The sequence below is a fragment of the Vipera ursinii genome (genome assembly GCF_947247035.1).
Source record: "Vipera ursinii genome assembly, chromosome: 6".
NCBI lineage: Eukaryota > Metazoa > Chordata > Lepidosauria > Squamata > Viperidae > Vipera > Vipera ursinii.
In genome coordinates this window covers 76,791,182-76,811,595 of record NC_139515.1, presented here as the reverse complement: position 1 = coordinate 76,811,595, position 20,414 = coordinate 76,791,182, and the positions used below count along the sequence as shown (strand labels likewise).

Below are 20,414 nucleotides of genomic sequence, written 5' to 3'. Positions count from 1 at the left end.
CGTGGAAGGTGTCATTTCAGAACTATTTCTGCCTCACAGTATTGCTTCCAGAAATCGTGGGCGCTCCATCACTGGAGATTTTTAAGAAGAGGCTAGACAGTCACTTGTCTGAGACAGTATGGGTTCTCCTGCTTGAACAAAGAGCTGGACTAGAAGACCCCCAAGGTCCCTTCCAGCTCTATTCCATTGTATTCTCTTGCATTTTTAGCCTGACTATCGTAGCAAAAATGGGAGCAAGGAGTCTGTCTGTCTGTCTCTCTCTCTCTTTATCTGTCTGTCTGTCTGTCTGTCTGTCTATCTATCTATCTATCTATCTATCTATCTATCTATCTATCTATCTATCTATCTACCAAGTTTATATGGCTACCCATATCACAAAAAGTGACTGGGTGGCATCCAATAATCCAGTAAAAACGATAAATAAATAAATAAGACAAACATTAGTTAAAACCATTAGATAATAATAATTAAAAAAAATTAAAATTATAGAAGCAGAACTAAAACTGGAAAAGAGAACAGAAGGATGTCAGTAATAAGATAGCCATCTCTTGATTTCACCATTCCCCCAAGATCCCCAGGCCTGTTGGCATGATCAGATTTTGAGGGAACTTTGGAAGCTCAGGAATGATGAGGACAACCTTATCTTGTATCTAGAAGCTTATGAACTGCATGTAGTAATCAAATGCTTAGCCTTTGAAGTAGCTGGTTCTGCTTGGGTATTCAGGCCTCACAAAGGGGAGTAAAGTAGAATATAGAACTGGGTCATTAATTTCTGCCATTGTGCTTCAGAAGAGCATCTAATTAGCCAATGCGGGACACAAGATACTGGATTTATTAAGCAAATATTGGATCCTTTATGATTAAAGGATTGTTTGGCCAATGTGGGACACAAGATACTGGATTCAACAAGCAAATGTTGGATCCTTTATGATTAAACATATTGTTTTCTAACTAAATAGCAATTCACACTGCTGTCCCAAAAGAGCTTTTTCAAAAGGCAACTGGACTTTGTTTTTCTTTGAAGACGTTTTGCTTTTTGGAAGAGGAGTAGAATGTCTTCAAGGAAAAACAAAGTCCAGTTGCCTTTTGAAAAAAGCACCTTTGGGACAACCATGACTTGGATGACTGAGAATCTCCATAGAAATTCACACTGCTATTACCACCAGAGCAGTGTACCATTTTTTCAAAGAGTCCAGCATGTAATGTCTTCTTCCTTGGCAATGATCTCTGAAATATAGAGGGACTTCCTTCTGAGAATATGCATAACAATCATAATAATTTGTACAAGAACAGATTCTGCCAAGTATAATGACAAGGAGCGTTGAAGGGAGAGAGAGTCAAATTTGGCTCAGGTAGCAAATTGACTATCTAGAAAGGAGCGTGAAAGGAGGCAGTTAACTCCATGTACTTTATTTGGTTTTAAGATGCTCATATCTTTGTTTTTTGGTTCTTCAGATACTTGTAATCCTTGTCTTCCAGTCCAGTCACCGTGTGAAATGACTGGTCCTGTTTCTCCAATTTGTAACCATAAGGAAGAAGAAAAAGAGGTAACAAATTGTCTTCATCCATAAACCTAAAGCATGATTTTTAATTGTACAGGTCATAGTAGTCTTATTTATATACAATTAATACTGTATATTTATTTTATTTATTTATTTTAATCCCATTTATATCCCGCCCTTCTCCGAAGACTCAGGGCGGCTTACAATTTAAGCACAAACCAATGTGCTTAGCATTATGATTATTAAGTTCACATATTACATTTAGTCTAAGATAAACCATATTATAGGTGAAGAAGAAAAGGTGGCAACCACAGTGACTTTCTTTCACACAAATAATACTGGGGTTCAGTCAAATCAAGGTTTGTTAAAAGAGTACTTTAATTTTCCAGGCTGAATGGGAAGCTGATATTTCTCAATGTAGAGATATAATCTGCCTACCAGGAATGGGACATTTCAAGACTTAAAGAGAACATTGCAATGTCTGCTCCTTGGAAGCCAATGCTGGAAGGCCCACTTAGCTTGGGGCATTTTTATAATTTTTGCCCAGTTAAGGAAAAAGAGCATAAGACAAGAGGGCATTAGGTAGACAGTGGCTGACATTGCTTCCAGCTGAGTGGCCATAATTTCAAATTCAGTTTCAAAATGGCAAAAGTTTATATGCCCACATAATAGAATGTCTTTTACACCAGAAACTAATGGTAGTGTGTAAAATCTTCCAAATGTAAATAATGTGCCTCAGTTGGTTTCACTACTACTTCTATTCTTACAGACTTGCATTCTCATTTCTGTATTTTGATTGTCTGAACAGGTGTGGAATTCTTTGGAACAATACATTTTATATTGTAACCACATATGCTATTGTGCTCCTTGAAAATTTGTCGAGAGTCCCTCAGTAAGATGGCCAGTAACGGAATAGCTGAAAAATAGCTTGACCAACTGCTATTTATCTTCTGAGTGATGTACACTAATCAGGGAAATTTTGAATAATAGTGTTGACTTCAAGTATAGCAAGAAGTAGTCTTGGTGCAACCCGGAATATCTCCCCAGAATCCAGTAATAATATAATGGTGTTCTGCGACAAAACTGTAGGCACTGTCCTGTAGATGTATTGATGAGGAAATATTATCAGAAAGTAGGAATAGGAAGGCATTATTCTAGAACAGGGGTCTCCAAATGTGGCAACTTTATAACTTATGGACTTCAACACCCAGAATTCCTTAGCCAGCCAGGAATTCTTAGAATTTAAGCCCACAAGTCTTAAATTTGCCACGTTTGGAGTTCCCTGTTCTAGAACTTAGTGAAAGATGCTTTAGGCCACTAACTATGCTCTGATTTTATCATGTTTATAGGAATCTCTTATACCAGTATCATACAGAGAAAAGTCTTCAGATATCCATTTTTTCTCTGAGCCTTTCCTCCCGGAAAAAGAAAAAGAAGGCAAGATCCTTGAGGATCAAAAAGCGCAAAATCCACCAGCATCAATTTCACCAATACGGTCACAGCCAGTTGCACTGCCTGAAGCCATCACACCAATATCACCTGTAAAATCACCGTCAACAGTACCCATAGAACCAGTTTCTCCACCTCTTGCCCCCTTGCCTATTTGTTCACAGCCTTTACCCACCACTGAAGCCTCCATTACACCTCCAGCAGAGCCACCAGTGTGCTTTCAGCCAATCCCAGCTTTTACTTCTACTCCTTTGGCCAAACTTGCTCTCAAAAGTAAAGATGAGCAGATGGAAAAACCTGGAAGTCCCACCACCACAGAAGAGACTTTGAAAAGGAATAACCTGGTGGAGGAATTCTGGATGAAGAGTGCTGAAATCCGAAGGAGTTTAGGTCTCACCCCTGTCAACAGAAGCAGGGGTTCAGATCCAAACTTTACTTACTCACCCCTTGAATCTGTTCCTCTTAAATTATATAATTCTGATGTGGGGTCAGAAGACAAGGTAAAGCCACCAAAGGCAATCATACCAAAGTTGGATAAGGAACCATTTTCTTTGCTGACACCAACCTCCCAATCAGAGAAAGAGCTGAAAAACTCAAGGGATGTGAAAAGAGATCTCTCCAGCAGTTCTGGATTGGGACTTCAGGGTAGTTCATCCAACATGAGGACGCTGGCCAGCCAAAGTTTTAACACATCGGATTCCACCATGCTCACTCCTCCATCTAGCCCTCCTCCGCCACCACCTCAAAACGAAGAACCAGCAACCCTGCGAAGAAAACGGCACCAGGCAATGTGGCAGAATGAAGCAGAGCCCATACAAACCCCTCAGATGATACCAGTAAATGAAAGGATCCGACCCACCAGAAGTTCATCTCAACCACCCAGAGAGGAGGTGAGGAAGTCATTTGTTGAGAGTGTGGATGAGATACCATTTGCTGATGATGTAGAGGACACTTACGATGACAGAACAGAGGATACAAGCCTTAATGAAAAATACTACACTCCGCCTAGCAAGCCAAGGCCTGAGAAGCCTCTTCAACTGCATTTGGTTAAGGAAAATGATAGGCCGTCATCAACTGAAGGAGGGAAGAGAGGCCTTCCTCAGGTCTCTGCAGAAGCTAAGGAGTTAGCTGAGGAAAGAATGAGGGCCAGGGAGAAGTCTATCAAAAGCCAGGCCTTACGGGACGCCATGGCTAAGCAGCTCAGCAGGATGAAAGATCTGGAGATGACCAGCGGTGCTGTTGCCGCAAAATCACGCAAAGCATCTACAGTACCCACAAAGACCAAAGAACTTACTTTAGACACCCCAAAGCATCTGACTGGCAAAACCAGTGAAGGCCCTACTCTGAAGCACGAAGCTAGCAGTGAGAGGTTCTTTCCACCATTAACGGACATGAGTGGTCACGATGGGTCTATCACATCATCAGAAGGTTCCGGCGGGAAGAATAAAAAAAGGACTTCTCTCTTCTCTCCCCGGAAGAACAAAAAGGAGAAAAAATCAAAGAATGAAAATAAGCAATCTGACAAATCCAGCAGCGCAGCTGAGGAATCCACAAAGCCCAAATCCCTTTGGAAGTCTGTTTTCTCCGGTTACAAGAAAGACAAGAAGAAAAAGGCAGATGACAAATCTTGCCCTAGCACACCTTCCAGTGGGACCACAGTGGATTCTGGGAAGCATAAAGCATCTCCATTGATTAGAGCAGCAGGTATAATATCAGTGCTTATATTCGATAATGATTTCAACCATACCTGGAAACTCTTCCAGATATGTGTACACATCCTAAGATTTGTTCCAGCAGGTCAGTTTACTGAAACCCTTTCAATGGTAACTGAAAAGGAAGACTTAAGTGTGAGAGGACAGAATGAGAACATGCGGTCTTTTTTTAAAGGCATTAGGTATCTTTAGCTTTTCTGCCAGATATTGGAGAGATACTTTCTGCCAGATGTTAGCTACATTAGACTGAAGGATAGTGATTCACCTAGTGCAGGGGTAGGCAACCTCGGCTCTTTTATGACTCATGGACTTCAACTCCCAGAATTCCTGAGCCAGCATAGCTGGCTCAGGAATTCTGGGAGTTGAAGTCCATGAGTCATAAAAGAGCCGAGGTTGCCTACCCCTGACCTAGTGTCACCAGTGAACTGAGGGAAAGTTGAAGATTGTCTGCCTAATCCTTGTCTCGTCCTCTTGTCTTCTCGTATCTATGCATTTATTTATTTATGACATTTATAGGTATCCCCATCTGTAAGACACCCAACTCTGGTCCAGAAAAAAGCAACCATCGCTTAAAAAAAAATCACAGAAGGGATCCACCACTCATTCTAACCCAAGACCTGGAGAATGAGTCAGTTTAGGGCCTGATTGAGGGGGGAATGAATATGCATCGGGGGGGGGAGGGGAATGGTGTTGAGAAACCCAACTTCCTGGAACCCATTAGGCAGCATTGTTTAATCACTAGCATCTAGAATGTGCTGACTTTCTCAGACTGTGTGGTATGAGCAGAAGTTACAGGGGATAGGCAGTACCTCAGATTTTTTAGAAATAGTTGACTGCAGATCATTTATCTCCAGCTTCATCTACACTGCCCGGGGAGATTCTGGGAGTTATAGCAAGGCAAAAAAAGTTTGGTTGTTGTGTTGGGGAAAGAGGGTATCCTTGCTTCTAGAGCAGCCTCCATTGACTGGGACCTGAGATGTGGTTAGTAAAGGCTGAGTTGAATCACCGTTGCAGGAAGGGATGATATGGTCCCTTTTCAACAATAATTATGTGTCTGATCATTTAGTTCATTATCAGTTTTACTCCTTAAGTTTTGCCATTTGACACATTTCCTTATTGTCTCAGATTTGCAACTGCGCCAACACTTAAGCTTCTCGGAGGATTCTGATCTCTCCAATGAAGATGTCTTAGAACGTTCCTCACAGAGATCTAAACGAGAGGTAGGCTGATAACTGTCATGATCATTTGAAGCCAAGATGAGTCACAGAAACTTCACAAAGATTGATATGGGGTCATTTGAATATTTCCCTGTGATTTTGGATCTCTGGATCCAATAAGAATGAGAAAAATTAATTAGACCAAGCTTCATATGTTATATATAAAAGGTTCATTTCTGTTCAAAAGATTCATAAGTCTGTTTGAAACTACGTTGAGGAAGCAGTCCTCAGATTACAGCCACAATTGGAACTAGAATGTCTATTACTAAGCAAGGCAGTTGTTAAGTGAGTCACACCCGATTTTACAATCTTTATTGGCACAACTGTTAAGCAAATCACAGAAATCGCTAAGCAAATCATGAGATCATTAAGTGAACACAACTTCCCCCACTTATTTCACTTGTTGGAAGCCAGCTCGGAAAGTCACAAATGGTGATCACATGACCCCCGAGAAGCTGCAACTGTAATAAATATATGCCAGTTGCCAATTGGCCAAATTCTGATCATGTGACTGTGGAGACGCTGCAATGTTTGTAACTGCCAGAACTAGTTGTCAGTTACTGTTTTCAGTGCTGTTGTAAATTCAAACAGTCACTAAACAAATGGTTGTAAGTCCAGGACTACATGTAATCTCAGCATCTTGTGTGGTCCTGAATTCTACGTGAGTTTAGGCAGCTAGCTACTCCAAAAGTTATTTTAATAGGAGTGGAAAAGATGTTTAGTTACATTGCCAAAGGGGCAATATGTACAAAGAATATTTTTTTTCTAAATTATGCAATAACCATAGGAATTGGCCAGTTTTTTTAAAAAAATAATCATATATACACTTTCATTTTTTAAACAAACTTTGACAATGGCAATTATATCTATATTGTTGCTCAGTAAAACTTAGCGGAAATATTCCTATAATCACTAATAGTCAACTTTGAATTGAGAAAGCAGTAACCACCCATTTTGGCAATTGTGCAAGATTATTATCCTACAAAGTTCTTGGTGAAAATAGCAGATTGGTTTTATTTGCAAGCTGAACTATTTGCATGTAGTTCTTTTTGCTACTCAAGCCTACTTGTGACTGAGTTCGCTACCAGACTTGCTTTTATCCAGGATAGCTTAAGGCAATTCTGGTGGGGTGGAGAATAGTGAAGATAAAGCCGTTGATTCAAAGTAAGTTCAACTTTTTTCATGTTCAGTGCCTGAATTTTTCTCCTGGATTAACTTCTCTGTAACCATTCTTTTTGAATTGCTCTTTTTATTTGATTTTTTTTAAATCTACCACTTTTATGTTTCCCTTCTAGCTTTCCATGGCAGGTTTTACATTACATGTGGGAATTTTAAAAAAAAGGATGTACTTGTGATACTGGAAAGGGATAAAGATTGTAGCTTCCTATGAGTTCCAATGTAATCATTCATCTTTAAACCTAAACCTTGCTAGTTGAGGCAGGTTGGGCCTAAGTGTATCTGAGAGAACAAGTTCCCCCTTTGAAAAACAAAGTGAATATTTTGTTTTGGCTTGCTATTTTGCATAACATAGAGATATTCCAGATGTTGTAATCCCTAAAGAGCAATGAAGCTAGGAATTACAGTATTAAGATTTAAATTGAAAGTGGGAGTTAGGAAATCTTACTCTGTTAGGAATAAGAGTTAAATTTTCCATAGATTAGCTAATCCACTCTCAGTGTTTTAATAAGAGTACATTTAGGGGCATTTCCTAGAGTAGTTAAAGGATCAGGCTGAAAATAACAACAGATGGTTTAACTCCTACTTTAAACATAATTGTTGAAGAGCTTTTGCTGTACCCCTCTCCTTAGATAGCATTTTTTCATAATAGTGGCAAGGTGGCATGGGATATTTTGACTTTAACTATGTGAAATAAATAGATGAGCAGATAACACAGTTTTACATGATTGTTCTTGAGTCATGGGGTGTGGGATTTGGAAGGAAACTCGAAAGATTGGAAAGGAAGAACAAGAAGGTTACATAAATCTTACACAGAGCTTTGGTCTAAGGCAGATTGAGTGTGTTTATATCTTAGTGCAGGGGTGGGCAACTATGGCCCCTTTTCGATCTGTGGTTTTCAACTCCCAGAATTCGTGTCAGCCATGGGTAAAGGGGCCATAATTGTCCACCCTTGTCTTAGTGGGAGACCCTAACTGCAGAAATAATTGTTTTTCTAAGTGATGAAGTCACAGGATTAACAGGAAGATATTCTGTAGTGTCAAATGACTACAGAGATATTGCTAGAAAGGAAACATACTAGATATGATCATAGAACAGTATAGAACAGTACAGAAATTAAAACCCAGTTCTTAAGAATGCTACATGAGAATACAGAGAATGATATCTCTAAACAAGGTACAGAACAGTACAAACAGTACAACACAGCTGGAAGGGACCTTGGAGGTCTTCTAGTCCAGCCCCCCCCCACACACACACACTCAAGCAGGAGAACCTATACTATCTCAGTGGCTGTCCAGTCTCTTCTTTAAAAACTCCAGTGATCGACTGCCCACGATTTCTGAAGGCAAGCTGTTCCACTGGTGAATTCTAAATTGTATTGTTAATTGTAAATTAGTGCAGGCTAACTTTTTATTGCAGCTCTCAAGTTTTCTAGAGAACATTGTTATGCCAGGAAAACAAAGCAGTCAGTATGATTTTCCAGGCAGAAAATGTTACTCATGCATGGCTTCTAGACCAGGGGTAGGCAACTATGCTGACTCAGGAATTCTGGGAGTTGATGTCCATGAGTCATAAAAGAGCCGAGGTTGCCTACCCCTGGTCTAGACCAAGGCCCAGCTGTTTGTTTTGTGGTGACTAAAATAACATTAGTGACTAGCATTTGAGGAGAGATGGGATCTGATGTATAATGTTGAAAGCATCTGCTAAATAAATATATCACTTTCTGTGGCATGTATTCCTGAATCAGTTTTCGTCAGACTGTATGTGCTGCTGTCGTAAAACATTTAAGTCATGTAGGTGCAGATAAGTTGCCTTTTTTTCTAAATGCAGGAATTTTATCTAAAACTTACCCAACCTTTCTCACTTCCCTGTTCACGTGTTTGTGTTTGTTTCAGAAAAAGCGAATGTGCAGCTAAAAGTATTGAAAGGCACGCATTCAGAATAAGACATCATTTTGTGTTTTGTGCTGTGCTGTCAGTGTTTTAGTGTACTTACCCAAATAAAGTGTTAAATCCAAAAATTAATATCCCAAGCCCTTAAAATCTAATACTGACTGGGGCTTAAGGAAGAGATTGCTCTGAGGTTGGGGACCCCAAGATTATTTTATTTTATTTTACTTTATTTTTTGTAAAGCTGTATGCTTCCGTTGCATATTTCCAGATTCTGAAGTATTTGTATTCTGTAGTTTCATGTAACATTTCAAGCAGCTTTTTTGTTTGTTTATTATTGTCTTTCTGTATTGAGTGTTGCAATGTTGAACTGATCTTGCTCCATTTTATGTATTTCTTTTATTTTTGCCTTTGCTATTCCTTCCCCTCCCTCCCCGTTTTTTAAAGTTGATTTACATACCACACGCCTTGGCATTCAAGAGATCCTATGCATCAAAGGTAGAGTTTCCATTCTCATTGACTGGCCATTGTTGCATGCATTCCTGTTATTAACCTGCCAGCTCCATAGCCTATATCTCTTTTGCTTTTCCCTGCCTTCATTTATACTAATACAACCAAAGATTGTGCATGTATGCAGCAGTTAACAAATCAACACAACAGATCATCTTCAAGTCCCAAACCATCAAGTCCATTTGAAATGTATCTAATATCTTCACTGAAGATCCAGCTGGAAAATCTGTTGATCTTAATCACAGTTTTTTGAGGCACTCTACAAAGTGCTTACCTTGGTGGGTTAGATATTTGCACTGTACTAAAAGAGAGTTTGATAGAAATACTACTACATATTATAGATTCTACCTCCATTTTATTCTCACAACAACTCTTCAGAGGTAGGTTAAACAGAGAAAAAAAGAATGGGTTCAGAGTCAACCAGGGATTTGTCTTTGGAACTTCATGATCTTAATCTTGCAGCCCAATCACTGTGTCATGTTGAGTCTTGATTGATGAGCATCCACTGTATCCTTCTGTGGGTAAGAAAGACTTTTAAGAAGCATAGATCTTGGCCTATAAGAAGCAATTATGGTTGTAGGTTTGAGTCGTGAAGGAAAAAAATGAAATAATGAATAATGAAAAAATGAAATGTTTACCTTATGCAAATTACATGAGCTATACATTCTCTGCAAGGTATTACTTTAACTATTGGAACTGATTATCAGACTAATGTAGTAGAAGAAGGCTTAAAGCAGCTTTTATCAAGCTCCAAATGTATTGTAATTGGAGCTCCCCAAATTCTGATCTTCTCTGATCCTAATTGGAGAAGAGTAACTTAAAGGGACACTGAAGAGATTTCTTGTATGACATCTTTTTAGCTCTAATGAACTCTGGTGGTGACTTTAATGGTATGCCTTCTCTTCCTTCATCTTACCTGTTGAGGGATTCAGCTACAATGATCTGTCTCAAGTGATTTTTTAAAACGAGGTGAAAATGTGGGAAACATGAAAACAGTCTTTAGCTGCTTATATAAATGAAGTTCTGCTCTCTTAATATAAAAGGAGATGCAACGGATGGTTATAAAGCATATTACATGGATATATTTTTATTAGACACATAGGAATTTTTAACTCCAAAAGAAATTATACAAGTCACATAACTACCTTGAAAGTAACCATGTGCATTAATCACTTAGATGACATGGATTAGTACATATTTTAAAAAATTAAATGAATCATAGCATTATAGGACAATTTATATCAAAAATATATAGCTAAAGTGTAATGCAGCTACTGCTAATGTATCTTTTAAGACTATCATTAATGTGATCCCGTTATATTTTCATTGACATGAAATTTTCCCTGAAATATTGACCTGATAGGCCAAATTTTTCTAATAAAGGAGAATATTTACAGCTTAGGGTTGAACTGAGAGGTCCTTGGTGCTCCCTGATGTTACCTAGTTTGGGTAGTGAAACATCTGCAAGAAAACAACCAAGATCAGAGACCACCAAGGACCCCATTTTCTAGCTTACCCTTCTCCCAAGTACTTTGGTTGAAGATACGTTGGAAGTTGATTTGTTTTAAATATATATTAGGGAGAATTCAGTCCTTTTCCTGTGGTATAGTTTCCAAGTGAATCACAAAATACATAATGGCTGCTGCTGATTACATCTCCTCTCCCTATGATGATTGTGCAAGTTGGGTCATTTGAAGGGTTTTTGAAATGTGAATTGCGTTGCAGACTAAAGTCTTAGCAACAGCATCAAAAAGGCCCTTGATCATGTACCATACTTTGCTCAGATATATTTAGCTCAGTTGTCCCCAAGGTGCTTTTTTCACGAGGCAACTGGACTTTCTTGTTTTTCTTTGAAGATGTTTTGCTTCTCATCCAAAAAACTTCTTCAGTTCTGGAGGAGAAGCAAAGAAAAACAAGAAAGTCCGGTGAAAAAAGCACCTCTGGGACAACCATGAGCTGGATGACTAAGAATCTCCATGGACATTTAGATCAGTTCTTTACATGTTTGCTCAACAGATCTATAAGAAATAATACATAGGATTTTATATACGGTAAGAACATGAATGAAATCAAGAGCATCTCCCAGGTATGTGACAAACCATAAGGACCATTAAGAAGATAGTCATAACTTGAAGCTGTCTGTAAAAATCACTGCTTTGCATCTGGTTCAAGCCTCTTCCTTCCCCTCTTAGAACCCCACCAAAGCTTATCTGCTGCACCATTAGCACACACGCGCACACACACACCTGGAAGGACAACTTGCTTGCTGAACTGAAAGCACAGCAAGTGGCACAGTGCGCTAGAAAAGTAGGACGCTTCAATCCCAGAAACTAGGGACAACTTTCAGCAAGGGATTAAACTACGTTTTATTTCTTGTTACTGCAGAAAGCCTACACGGAGGAGGAACTCAATGCCAAGCTGACCAGGCGAGTACAAAAAGCTGCTCGTCGTCAAGCCAAGCAAGAAGAACTGAAGAGGTTACACAGGGCCCAGGTACAGCTGTGCTTTTCTGGAAAATGCTTTTCATAAATTTGTAAGAAAGGAAACATGCTTATCTCTCCGCATGGTGGATCAGAAAATATACTTCAGGTTTATGAAGCCCTAAAAGAAGATTGCAGTCATTCAAGTACAACTTGAAATTTTGTCTCCCTCTGCTTGCTTTAATGTTGGGCAGTGTAGTATATTGGGGTTGCTACTGTAAAAGTCTACAACAGGAGTCTTCAAACTTGGCCCTTTTATGACTTGTGGACTTCAACTCCCAGAATTCCTCAGCCAGGCACGCTGACTGAGGAATTCTGGGAGTTGGAAGTCCACAAATCATAAAAGGGCCAGGTTTGGAGACCCCTGGTCTACAGGATCTGAGGCCCAAGAAGAAAAAGAATAAATTATTGCCCTGTTAATCAGTCATAATATATAGAAAAGTTTTTGTTGCCAGCTGTGAGTATTGTTCTGTGGCGGCATCTCTATGTGTTGTTGTGGTAAAAGCTAGGGAGGGAGAGGTGTCACTAACAGTCACTAGAGTGATGGATATGCACTTGACTGTGTTGTAATGTTCCTACAGAATCAACTGGTAGGGTGTAGAAATGGGACTGCTAATGGGTATGTCTTTCTTTGCAATACTAGAAGGGGAAAATCTCATATATGCAAAGTGCATAGTCATTAGGATCGTTGTTCTCCTTCCATAGATCATCCAAAGACAACTAGAGCAGGTTGAAGAGAAGCAAAGACAGCTGGAAGAGAGGGGAGTTGCAGTGGAAAAAGCCCTCAGGGGTGAAGCAGGTACGTTCTGGCATTCCTTATTGTGTCTGTCCTTTTTAGAAAGCCTTCTCAAATTTTCCTGCAAAAATATGTAATGACGGTTATGCTGTCTCTAGAAAACAGGTTGCCTTCTAAGTTGCAAATTCATCAATCCTTTCAATATATGAATAAAAATTCACTAGTTCTGTTATCTGCAAAGTTGTGTTCATGTTAAGATAACACCATAAAAGGGGATTTCATCCCAAACCTCTGTTTTTCAGCTTTTGGCCAATTCTTAATGTTTTCCAGAAAGTTGTGATGTACTTGCACTTCGTTTCGGAACTAAAACTTGCCATAGTAAGACTCAGCTGTTTTCAGCAAGTGAAAGGGAGACAATGAAATCTGTCATGGTTTTAATTCATCATGCTGTGAGTTAAAATTAGTGACCTTGCAAGGGACCATCACAGAACAGCCCAAACCAATGGCACATACTCTTTACTTATTTTTCATCAACCCAGTCTTCTCACCAAGATATATGGAACATACATTCCTACAATGCACGAAATGATGTTCTGCATCTTCTCGTCATAGAATGACTTTGCACCCTTGGTAACTCGTTTTAGTGAGCGGTTCCTGGAGTTTACACAGATAGAGAAAGAGGGGAGGAAGTAAAAGTTCACAACAAACACCTCACGTTTCCCTTTTTAAAATGTCAGTTGTAATCTTCCCTCATCTGGTAGTTCCTCAGAAGAGTTGGGCTTAAGTCATGCCAGCATTCTAGATTTTATGTCAAGCTATCTGGGACTTGCAGCTTGAACAGATCTGGAAGGCAACAAACAGATTAAGAAAACGAAAGCTTCTTGAGCAAGATTAGTCATCACATCATCTGTAGCAGATGTCATTAAAGCGTAATGATATTGTGTCATGCAGTAAGTTTCCCTGGACTTTGAGATGGGGGTAAATTCTAAGTGAGGATATTTTTGGTAGAAGAGAAAACATAAATGATGCTTCCCCTTTTCTTAGAATAAGGCAAAACTGATCTTCTCCAGTGAGGAAACTGTTGCTTCGGAAGAAGAAAATCAGTGTAGTGAAAGTTTCTTCTAAAAACTTAGAAAACCATTTTTTTTAAAATTCCATTTATATCCCGCCCTTCTCCGAAGACTCAGGGCGGCTTACAAGCTTAGCAGTAGCCTTCATTCTATGTATATGCCTGCTTATTAGGGCTTTTATACACCCCCAAGCGGCATTATTACAAAGTCAGCTTAATTGCCCCCAACAATCTGGGTCCTCATTTTACCTACCTCAGAAGGATGGAAGGCTGAGTCAACCTTGAGCCTGGTGGGATGCGAACCTGCACTAATTGCAGGCAGCTGGTGTTACTTAAGGAGGCATTAGCCCACTGCCCTACCAAGGCTGTTGTTTTTTCCCACTTGAATTTTCTTACAAGAATACAATAGAGTTAGTCTTTGTCTGTCAAAATAGACTTGTTACTATCCTAGGTAGTTCCTTGGCAGTCCCCAGGTTAGGAACTTCTGATTTAAGGACAAGCCCTAAATACTGAGGCCAAAGAAGCTACCAATCCCAGCGGTCCTTTTGCAATCTGCACAATTATTTTATGTTATTTGGTATCCAGAAACCCCTCAGTTCACCCACTTTTTAAAAGATGGGAACAACAGTGGAAGAGTGGTTCTGACATTCTTCTATTTAAAGCTTATTTATCCATTTACATTTGATTGTAGATAACTGTCACATAAGCCGTTGGTATACAGCGTCGCTAAGAATCTAACAGTTACTTTAAAACATACAAGACATAAGACAGTGTGTACAAGCTTGTATTGAGATTAAATGATGAGCGCATGAGAAAGGATAAATGTTTTCTTAAAAAGGCAGATCATTCTCATAGGTCATTAGGAAAGATATGGGCTTAAAGCCTTTGTACACACAATGGGTGTAGCAATCCCTGCATTATGTTGGGAAGTGAACTCCACAGACCCGAGATTGGAGTGGAGAAAGATAGACCCAAGGCTTGGCCACCATTGGAGATGAACTCTCCAGTTTGATAGACAGCAGGAGTGTTTTAGGAGAAGGTTTTCTCTTCCCTTGTATTGACCCAAAGGTGCTTTTTTTAAAGGAATCCTTACCTGTTAATTAGAACTGAAGAAGCTTGTTGGATGAAAAGCAAAATGTCTTAATGAAAAATCAGAAAATCCAGTTGTCTTTTTTTAAAAAAAGCATCTTTGGACAGCCTTGACCTGGATGACTGAGAACCTCCCTTGAGCTCTTGCATTGTATTGTAATTTCTTTACTAGTTCTAGAGACATTACCAACCCTGCTTTTCTAAAGAAGGTAGATATATATCTTCTTCCTAAGGGAGGAAGATACATTTATAAACATTCCATTAGTCTGTAGATAATACATGCCTTTGTTAGTCCACTTTCCTGGGTCAACAACAGGGTGTAATCCATTAATCCATATTTGCAGTGCTTTTTTTTATAAAAGAAAAAGGTGCCGGAACTCACACATGTCATACAACCCTAACCCTTGCCTACCCTACAAGGCTCCATCCAAAAAAGGTGCCGGAACTCCGTTCTGAGCGTTCTATGACAAAAAAAAGCCCTGCATATTTGTCCTTTCATATGTAGGTTTCCCTCAACGCAGGTGAACTTTTTTTTTTACTTATTTCTTTTATTTTTGGTTGGGTTGTCTATGACATCCTGGTAAATAGAGTCATAAGAGACTGAGCAATCTTGTAAACAAGAGATCATTACCTCCCACATATTACATGCAGTGGTGGTGAGTAAGTAGGCAGATCATCACAGTTTCACTATGTATATAAAATGTGATGGTGGGTGAGGAAAATATCCAGAGACCTGCCTTCCCCAAGGCTTCACTTTTGGGCCAGCCCACCATTATTGGTAATTGTCTTTTCAACTCAGGGTTAAGAATTTAAAATAGTTTGATACTATTATTAAAAAAACATTTTTGCAGAGAAATTTAGACTTGGAGCAAACTCTTCTGCTATCAAGAGCAACATAAGATTTCTAGATGTTCATGTCACTGAAATCTCAGTCGTGACTTATCCTCAACTATTTCCCACCTATATCTTCCCATCTTTTTTTTAATATAGTTTGTCAGTTTGATGCATTAAGCAGTAATCCTAAGTGAGTCTTCCTGGTCTCTAAGGACATTTAGACAGTGGCCAAAATACTATTGTATGTGAAGCTAGGAGGCCATGGATTAAAAAGCAAGACTTCTGTGTGGTATCCCCCAAATCTTTCAAAATTCTGTCTCCACAGATACACCTACTCCAATCGCTTTTGGCATTTAAGAAGTTACTAACATTACATTCATTTGAAGTAGGCCTTTAGTGCCTATATTATACTAGTGGGTCACCCTGGACTTTTATTGTACTTGATTATAGTGTATTATCGATATTGTTTTGTTGTTTTTGTATACTGCACAGAATGTAGGGGTATAAAATTTTTGAAATAAATTACAGGTAATCCCTGAGTTATGAGTGTTCACTTAATGCTTGTTCAAAGTTACACGATAAGTGCCCCCTAGTGCTTATGAGCAAGTCCCGAAATTACGAATATTGCAGTGCCACAGCAGTTGTTTTCCCTTACGAGCAACTGCAGTGGCTCTGCAACATTCAGCCTGGTTATTCCCTCCCTCCCCCTCCCCGGGTCTCCCTAGGCACCAGGCCTTCAATACTTACCCTGTGAAGATCGAGATCTTTCACTTTCTTGGCTGCTCCAGGCCTTCAGTGCATTCGCAGAGAATGGAGGCCAAAAGTAATGGAAGATCATGCGAGATCAGTGGGGCGAGATCTCACGCTACTGATCTCGCATGATCTCATGGTACTTTAGGCCTCTGTTCGCTGCAACAGAGAATGGAACCGAAGCTGGGGGACGCTTCCGCGGCCCTCCGGTGCCCTGATGCAGGCACCGGAACCCTTCTCCACGCCGTTGCCGTCTGGAAGGCTGCGGAAGCATCCCACAGCCTCAGATCTGGGCGGCAGCAGCCTGGAGAAGGCCTCCAGTGCCCGGATCGGACCACCTGAGGGCCGCAGAAGCCTCCCCCGGCCTCAGAACCGGGCGGCAGCAGAAACCGCAGCAGAGAGGAGACGGATCTTTTCCAGGTGAGTCTAGCACGGCAGGAAAGGAGGGGGAAGCATGAGGTATCTTAGTGATTCTGGAAGGCCTTGGGGCCTATTCCATCACTAGGTCCTCCCTGGCCTTCCCCACCCTGAGATACCTCATGTTCACTTAATGAGCCGTGTGCATTTTAACAAGCAAGGGAGTGATCTCATTCAAGGTGCAAGATTCACTCCCATGAGTTTTGGAGTTATGAGTGAAATGGGCAGGCTCCATTACACTCGTAACTCGAGGACTATCTGTACTGAAGAGCTACATTTTGCTTTAATAACTAATTGTCAATGTGGCCAGAGATGATACTCTTCTGACACTGCATGATGGGAAGAGAAACTTTATAAAACAGCCATCCATGATTGGCTGATGATGTATGTTAAAAATAAGATCCTTGTGAAGTGGGTTGTTTCACTCTGGAGGTACACCTAGACCAGGGGTAGGCAACCTTGGCTCTTTTATGACTCGTGGACTTCAACTCCTAGAATTCCTGAGCCAGCCATGGGAGTTGAAGTCCACGAGTCATAAAAGAGCCAAGGTGGCCTACCCCTGACCTAGACCCTCTAGTTATATTTCTGTTTAGTATACATTTGATAAAGAGCCAAAATGGTTTGGTGGCTAAGATGTTGGACCACAGAGTCCCAGACATAGAAACTCATGGGTGATTTTGAACCAGTCCCATCGCTCAGTCCAGCTTATCTCACAGAGTTGTTATTGTGAAGATGTAAAGAAAGGAAAACCTCTCTTCTGCCTAAAGCACAAATTTGCACTCTCTATTTTTTCTGGAGATTATAGAGTTCTCTGCATCAGGCAAAAATTCTGTTATGTATCAAGAGAAGTATAGTTTGTACAGTTTAGAAGTAGCCTGAGATATTTTGGCACTGGAAGGGGAAAAAAATCAAACTTCTACTTTTTCCCAATGACAAACCAACAATAATCAAGTAATAAGTATTTTAATGCTTTTTAATGGTGCTCACAAACTTTGGCAGTTGCCACCAACTTCTGTCTGCGTGCTGTCTAAGAAAGCCACCAAAGGAAAGTTTGGTATCTTGGGTGTGTTATTGGCAATTTCTTACTAGAAATTGAATTTTAAATAATTCATATTCTATGTCTTCTTCTTTTACAATCCATAGAGGGGGATGCTTTTAATAAATAAAAAATATTCACATAATTACTTTGCAAATATTTTTTAAACCAACATTTTGGATCTAAAGGATGTTCTATTGGAAGAATTTTCCATTGGATTTTCATAGAACATAATTTTGGGGAAGAATATTCCTTTTCTACAAGAAGAGACATGGCAGCTCCTTAATGTCGCTGAATTTTGAGATTTTGTGTTACTCAGTTCAAACAGTATCGGCCCACACTTTTTAGTTCTGTGAACCTATCAAGAGACCTAAGGTGGACTAAGTTAATTATTATTTTATTTATACAAAGTGATGTTTTGTTGAGGAAAGTTGTTACAAGTTATTTAACAACTCAGAGCTTCTTAGGATCTCATAAGCAAACCCCTGGATTCTATTGAGTCCTATTGGTGAACACTCCTCTGAAAAATGAGTAAAAAATAGTTGCAAGAGGAAAACCTAGCACTTCTTTAGCTGCCTAGATAAAAGTGGGCAACATGGCTGAGCAACTGAAGGATGAAGGATGAAGTGAGAAAGTCATCCTGGAGGGGTCCTTGGTGCTCTCTGAGCTTGGTTGTTTTCTTGCAGACATTTCGTTACCCAAACTAGGTAATATCATCACTGCTAGACTAATGACGAAACAAGCAAGTTCCGAGAATATCAAGGACCCCTCATTTCAAACCTGAGCTACAGATATTTCCCTTCAAAGTCATCCTTGCATCCCTCAACAGTGTCCAGTCCAGCGGCATCCATGGGAGCAGACTGTATCAACAAGTCAAGATAGTGGCCACAGCAGCACGATCAAAGCACTTCCCCTTTGTACATAAGTGTAGTGTCAACACACGTACACAAGGATGGAATTTCGGCCATACTTCTATGCCTACCGTCTTGACATTCTTGATCTCTCCCCTATGGACATGGTTTCCCCTTCCTACTTTATTGAACGGAGAATACATATAACATACATTGACTTTTTTCCCTACTGGAAAATGTTTGCGGAACCTTCCTTAACGCCCCTCAATGCCCTAATAAGAAACAGGGAAGTGCATATGCTGAAATAAACTTTACAAAACTTACGGTAGCTTGTTCCTTTTCTTTGCTTGGAAGTCCATCCCTGCCTGTCTCGCCTGCCTGTTTTTTTAGGGAATGTTACTCCCTTTCCTTGCCTTTTTAGTATATATCATATATATGTATGTGCATATGATGATTATAAAGATGCATGATTTATTGTTGTTTCTGTCTCTCTCTCTCTCTCTCTCTCTCTCTCTCTCTCTCTCTCTCTCTGTCTTTCTCTGTGCCTTCTCATGTTTGCAATTTCTCTAATAGAATGCTTGTGATATCTTGGCAGGGAGTGGGGAGGGCAGACGGCAGGGCGGGACTTGAACCAATAACTCTCTCTCTTCACCAATTCCTTGTTGTAGACTATTGGGGAGAGTCTTATTACAGTGACCTCATCGACTTGCATCTGGGTGGTATGTATGGCAGACCCTCTCTTTTGGCACTAACCTTGCTGACACCCTCTCCTGCTCCAGTTCCCCTGCACTGACCTCTCGCCACCCAAACTCACAAGCAATGAGATGGAACCACCCAATGGATTGGCGAGGGCACAACCCCTTTTCCAGCTCAAAGGAAAGACTTCATTCACTAGAATGCAGCCCTTTCATTCGTAAGCTTTTGCTTTAGAGCTCAGGGTTGGCTGGAAAGCACCCAACCGAGAAAGCAAATTATACCTGCCAGGTGTACTTAACTTTTGTAGCATGTGGAATTTGTCTTGTCTGGAGATAAAGTACATGGTTTCTTCTTTTTATTATTGTTTTCTAGTCTTCCAAATTACTGTATAAGCCACCTAAAGTTGTTTTAGAGTCAAGCAGCCTTTAAATCTAATAAATAAATAAATAAATGAGCAAACGATCCAGCTTGTTGCAGTAAAAAAGGGAGGGATGGAAATTGATAAAGAGAAAGCTCCTTGTGATCCTCTAGATTAGAGGGGTGTTCCTCAAACTTAAACCACTGTAAGATTTTTGGATTTCAAGTTCCAGGATTCCCTGGTCAGCAGTTGCTATGCTTTCACTTCCTCCTTCAGAACCTTGGCCATCATTGCCAAAAATAATGGCAATAATGTAAGATGTAGTCCAGCATTAAATGATGGACACAGATTGCTTACTCTTGCATCACATATAGTAACACCATATAGAAGAGACCTCAAAATTGCAGAAAATATGTGAAAATGCACAGATTGCTTTGTATATTAAAACAGTTTTTCAGATGGGCCTGGTTCAACTTCTGTCAAAATGAAATCAGACTTAGCTTTCACATCAACTCAAGCTGTCCTTCCCTGAAGAAGAATCTCACTGCTCAAATGACCTGTCAGGAAATTTGTCCTTTATTCATAATAGAAACATCTTTTCTTTTTGTCCTAGGATTAATCCTATATTGCTATAGTGCAGGGG

The 20,414-nt window shown here is 39.9% G+C and overlaps 1 protein-coding gene across 1 annotated transcript in view; it reads left to right on the top strand.

Annotated features, from left to right (window-relative positions):
- Positions 1-20,414, top strand: part of MICAL3 (microtubule associated monooxygenase, calponin and LIM domain containing 3) — a 196,879-nt gene that overhangs the window by 161,698 nt on the left and 14,767 nt on the right. Inside the window, exons 33-39 of the mRNA XM_083365265.1 lie at positions 1,456-1,547; positions 2,852-4,655; positions 5,789-5,883; positions 9,393-9,443; positions 11,841-11,948; positions 12,641-12,734; positions 19,386-19,436. Of these exons, the coding sequence (XP_083221391.1) occupies positions 1,456-1,547; positions 2,852-4,655; positions 5,789-5,883; positions 9,393-9,443; positions 11,841-11,948; positions 12,641-12,734; positions 19,386-19,436 (2,295 nt within the window). The remainder of the gene's footprint in view (positions 1-1,455; positions 1,548-2,851; positions 4,656-5,788; positions 5,884-9,392; positions 9,444-11,840; positions 11,949-12,640; positions 12,735-19,385; positions 19,437-20,414) is intronic.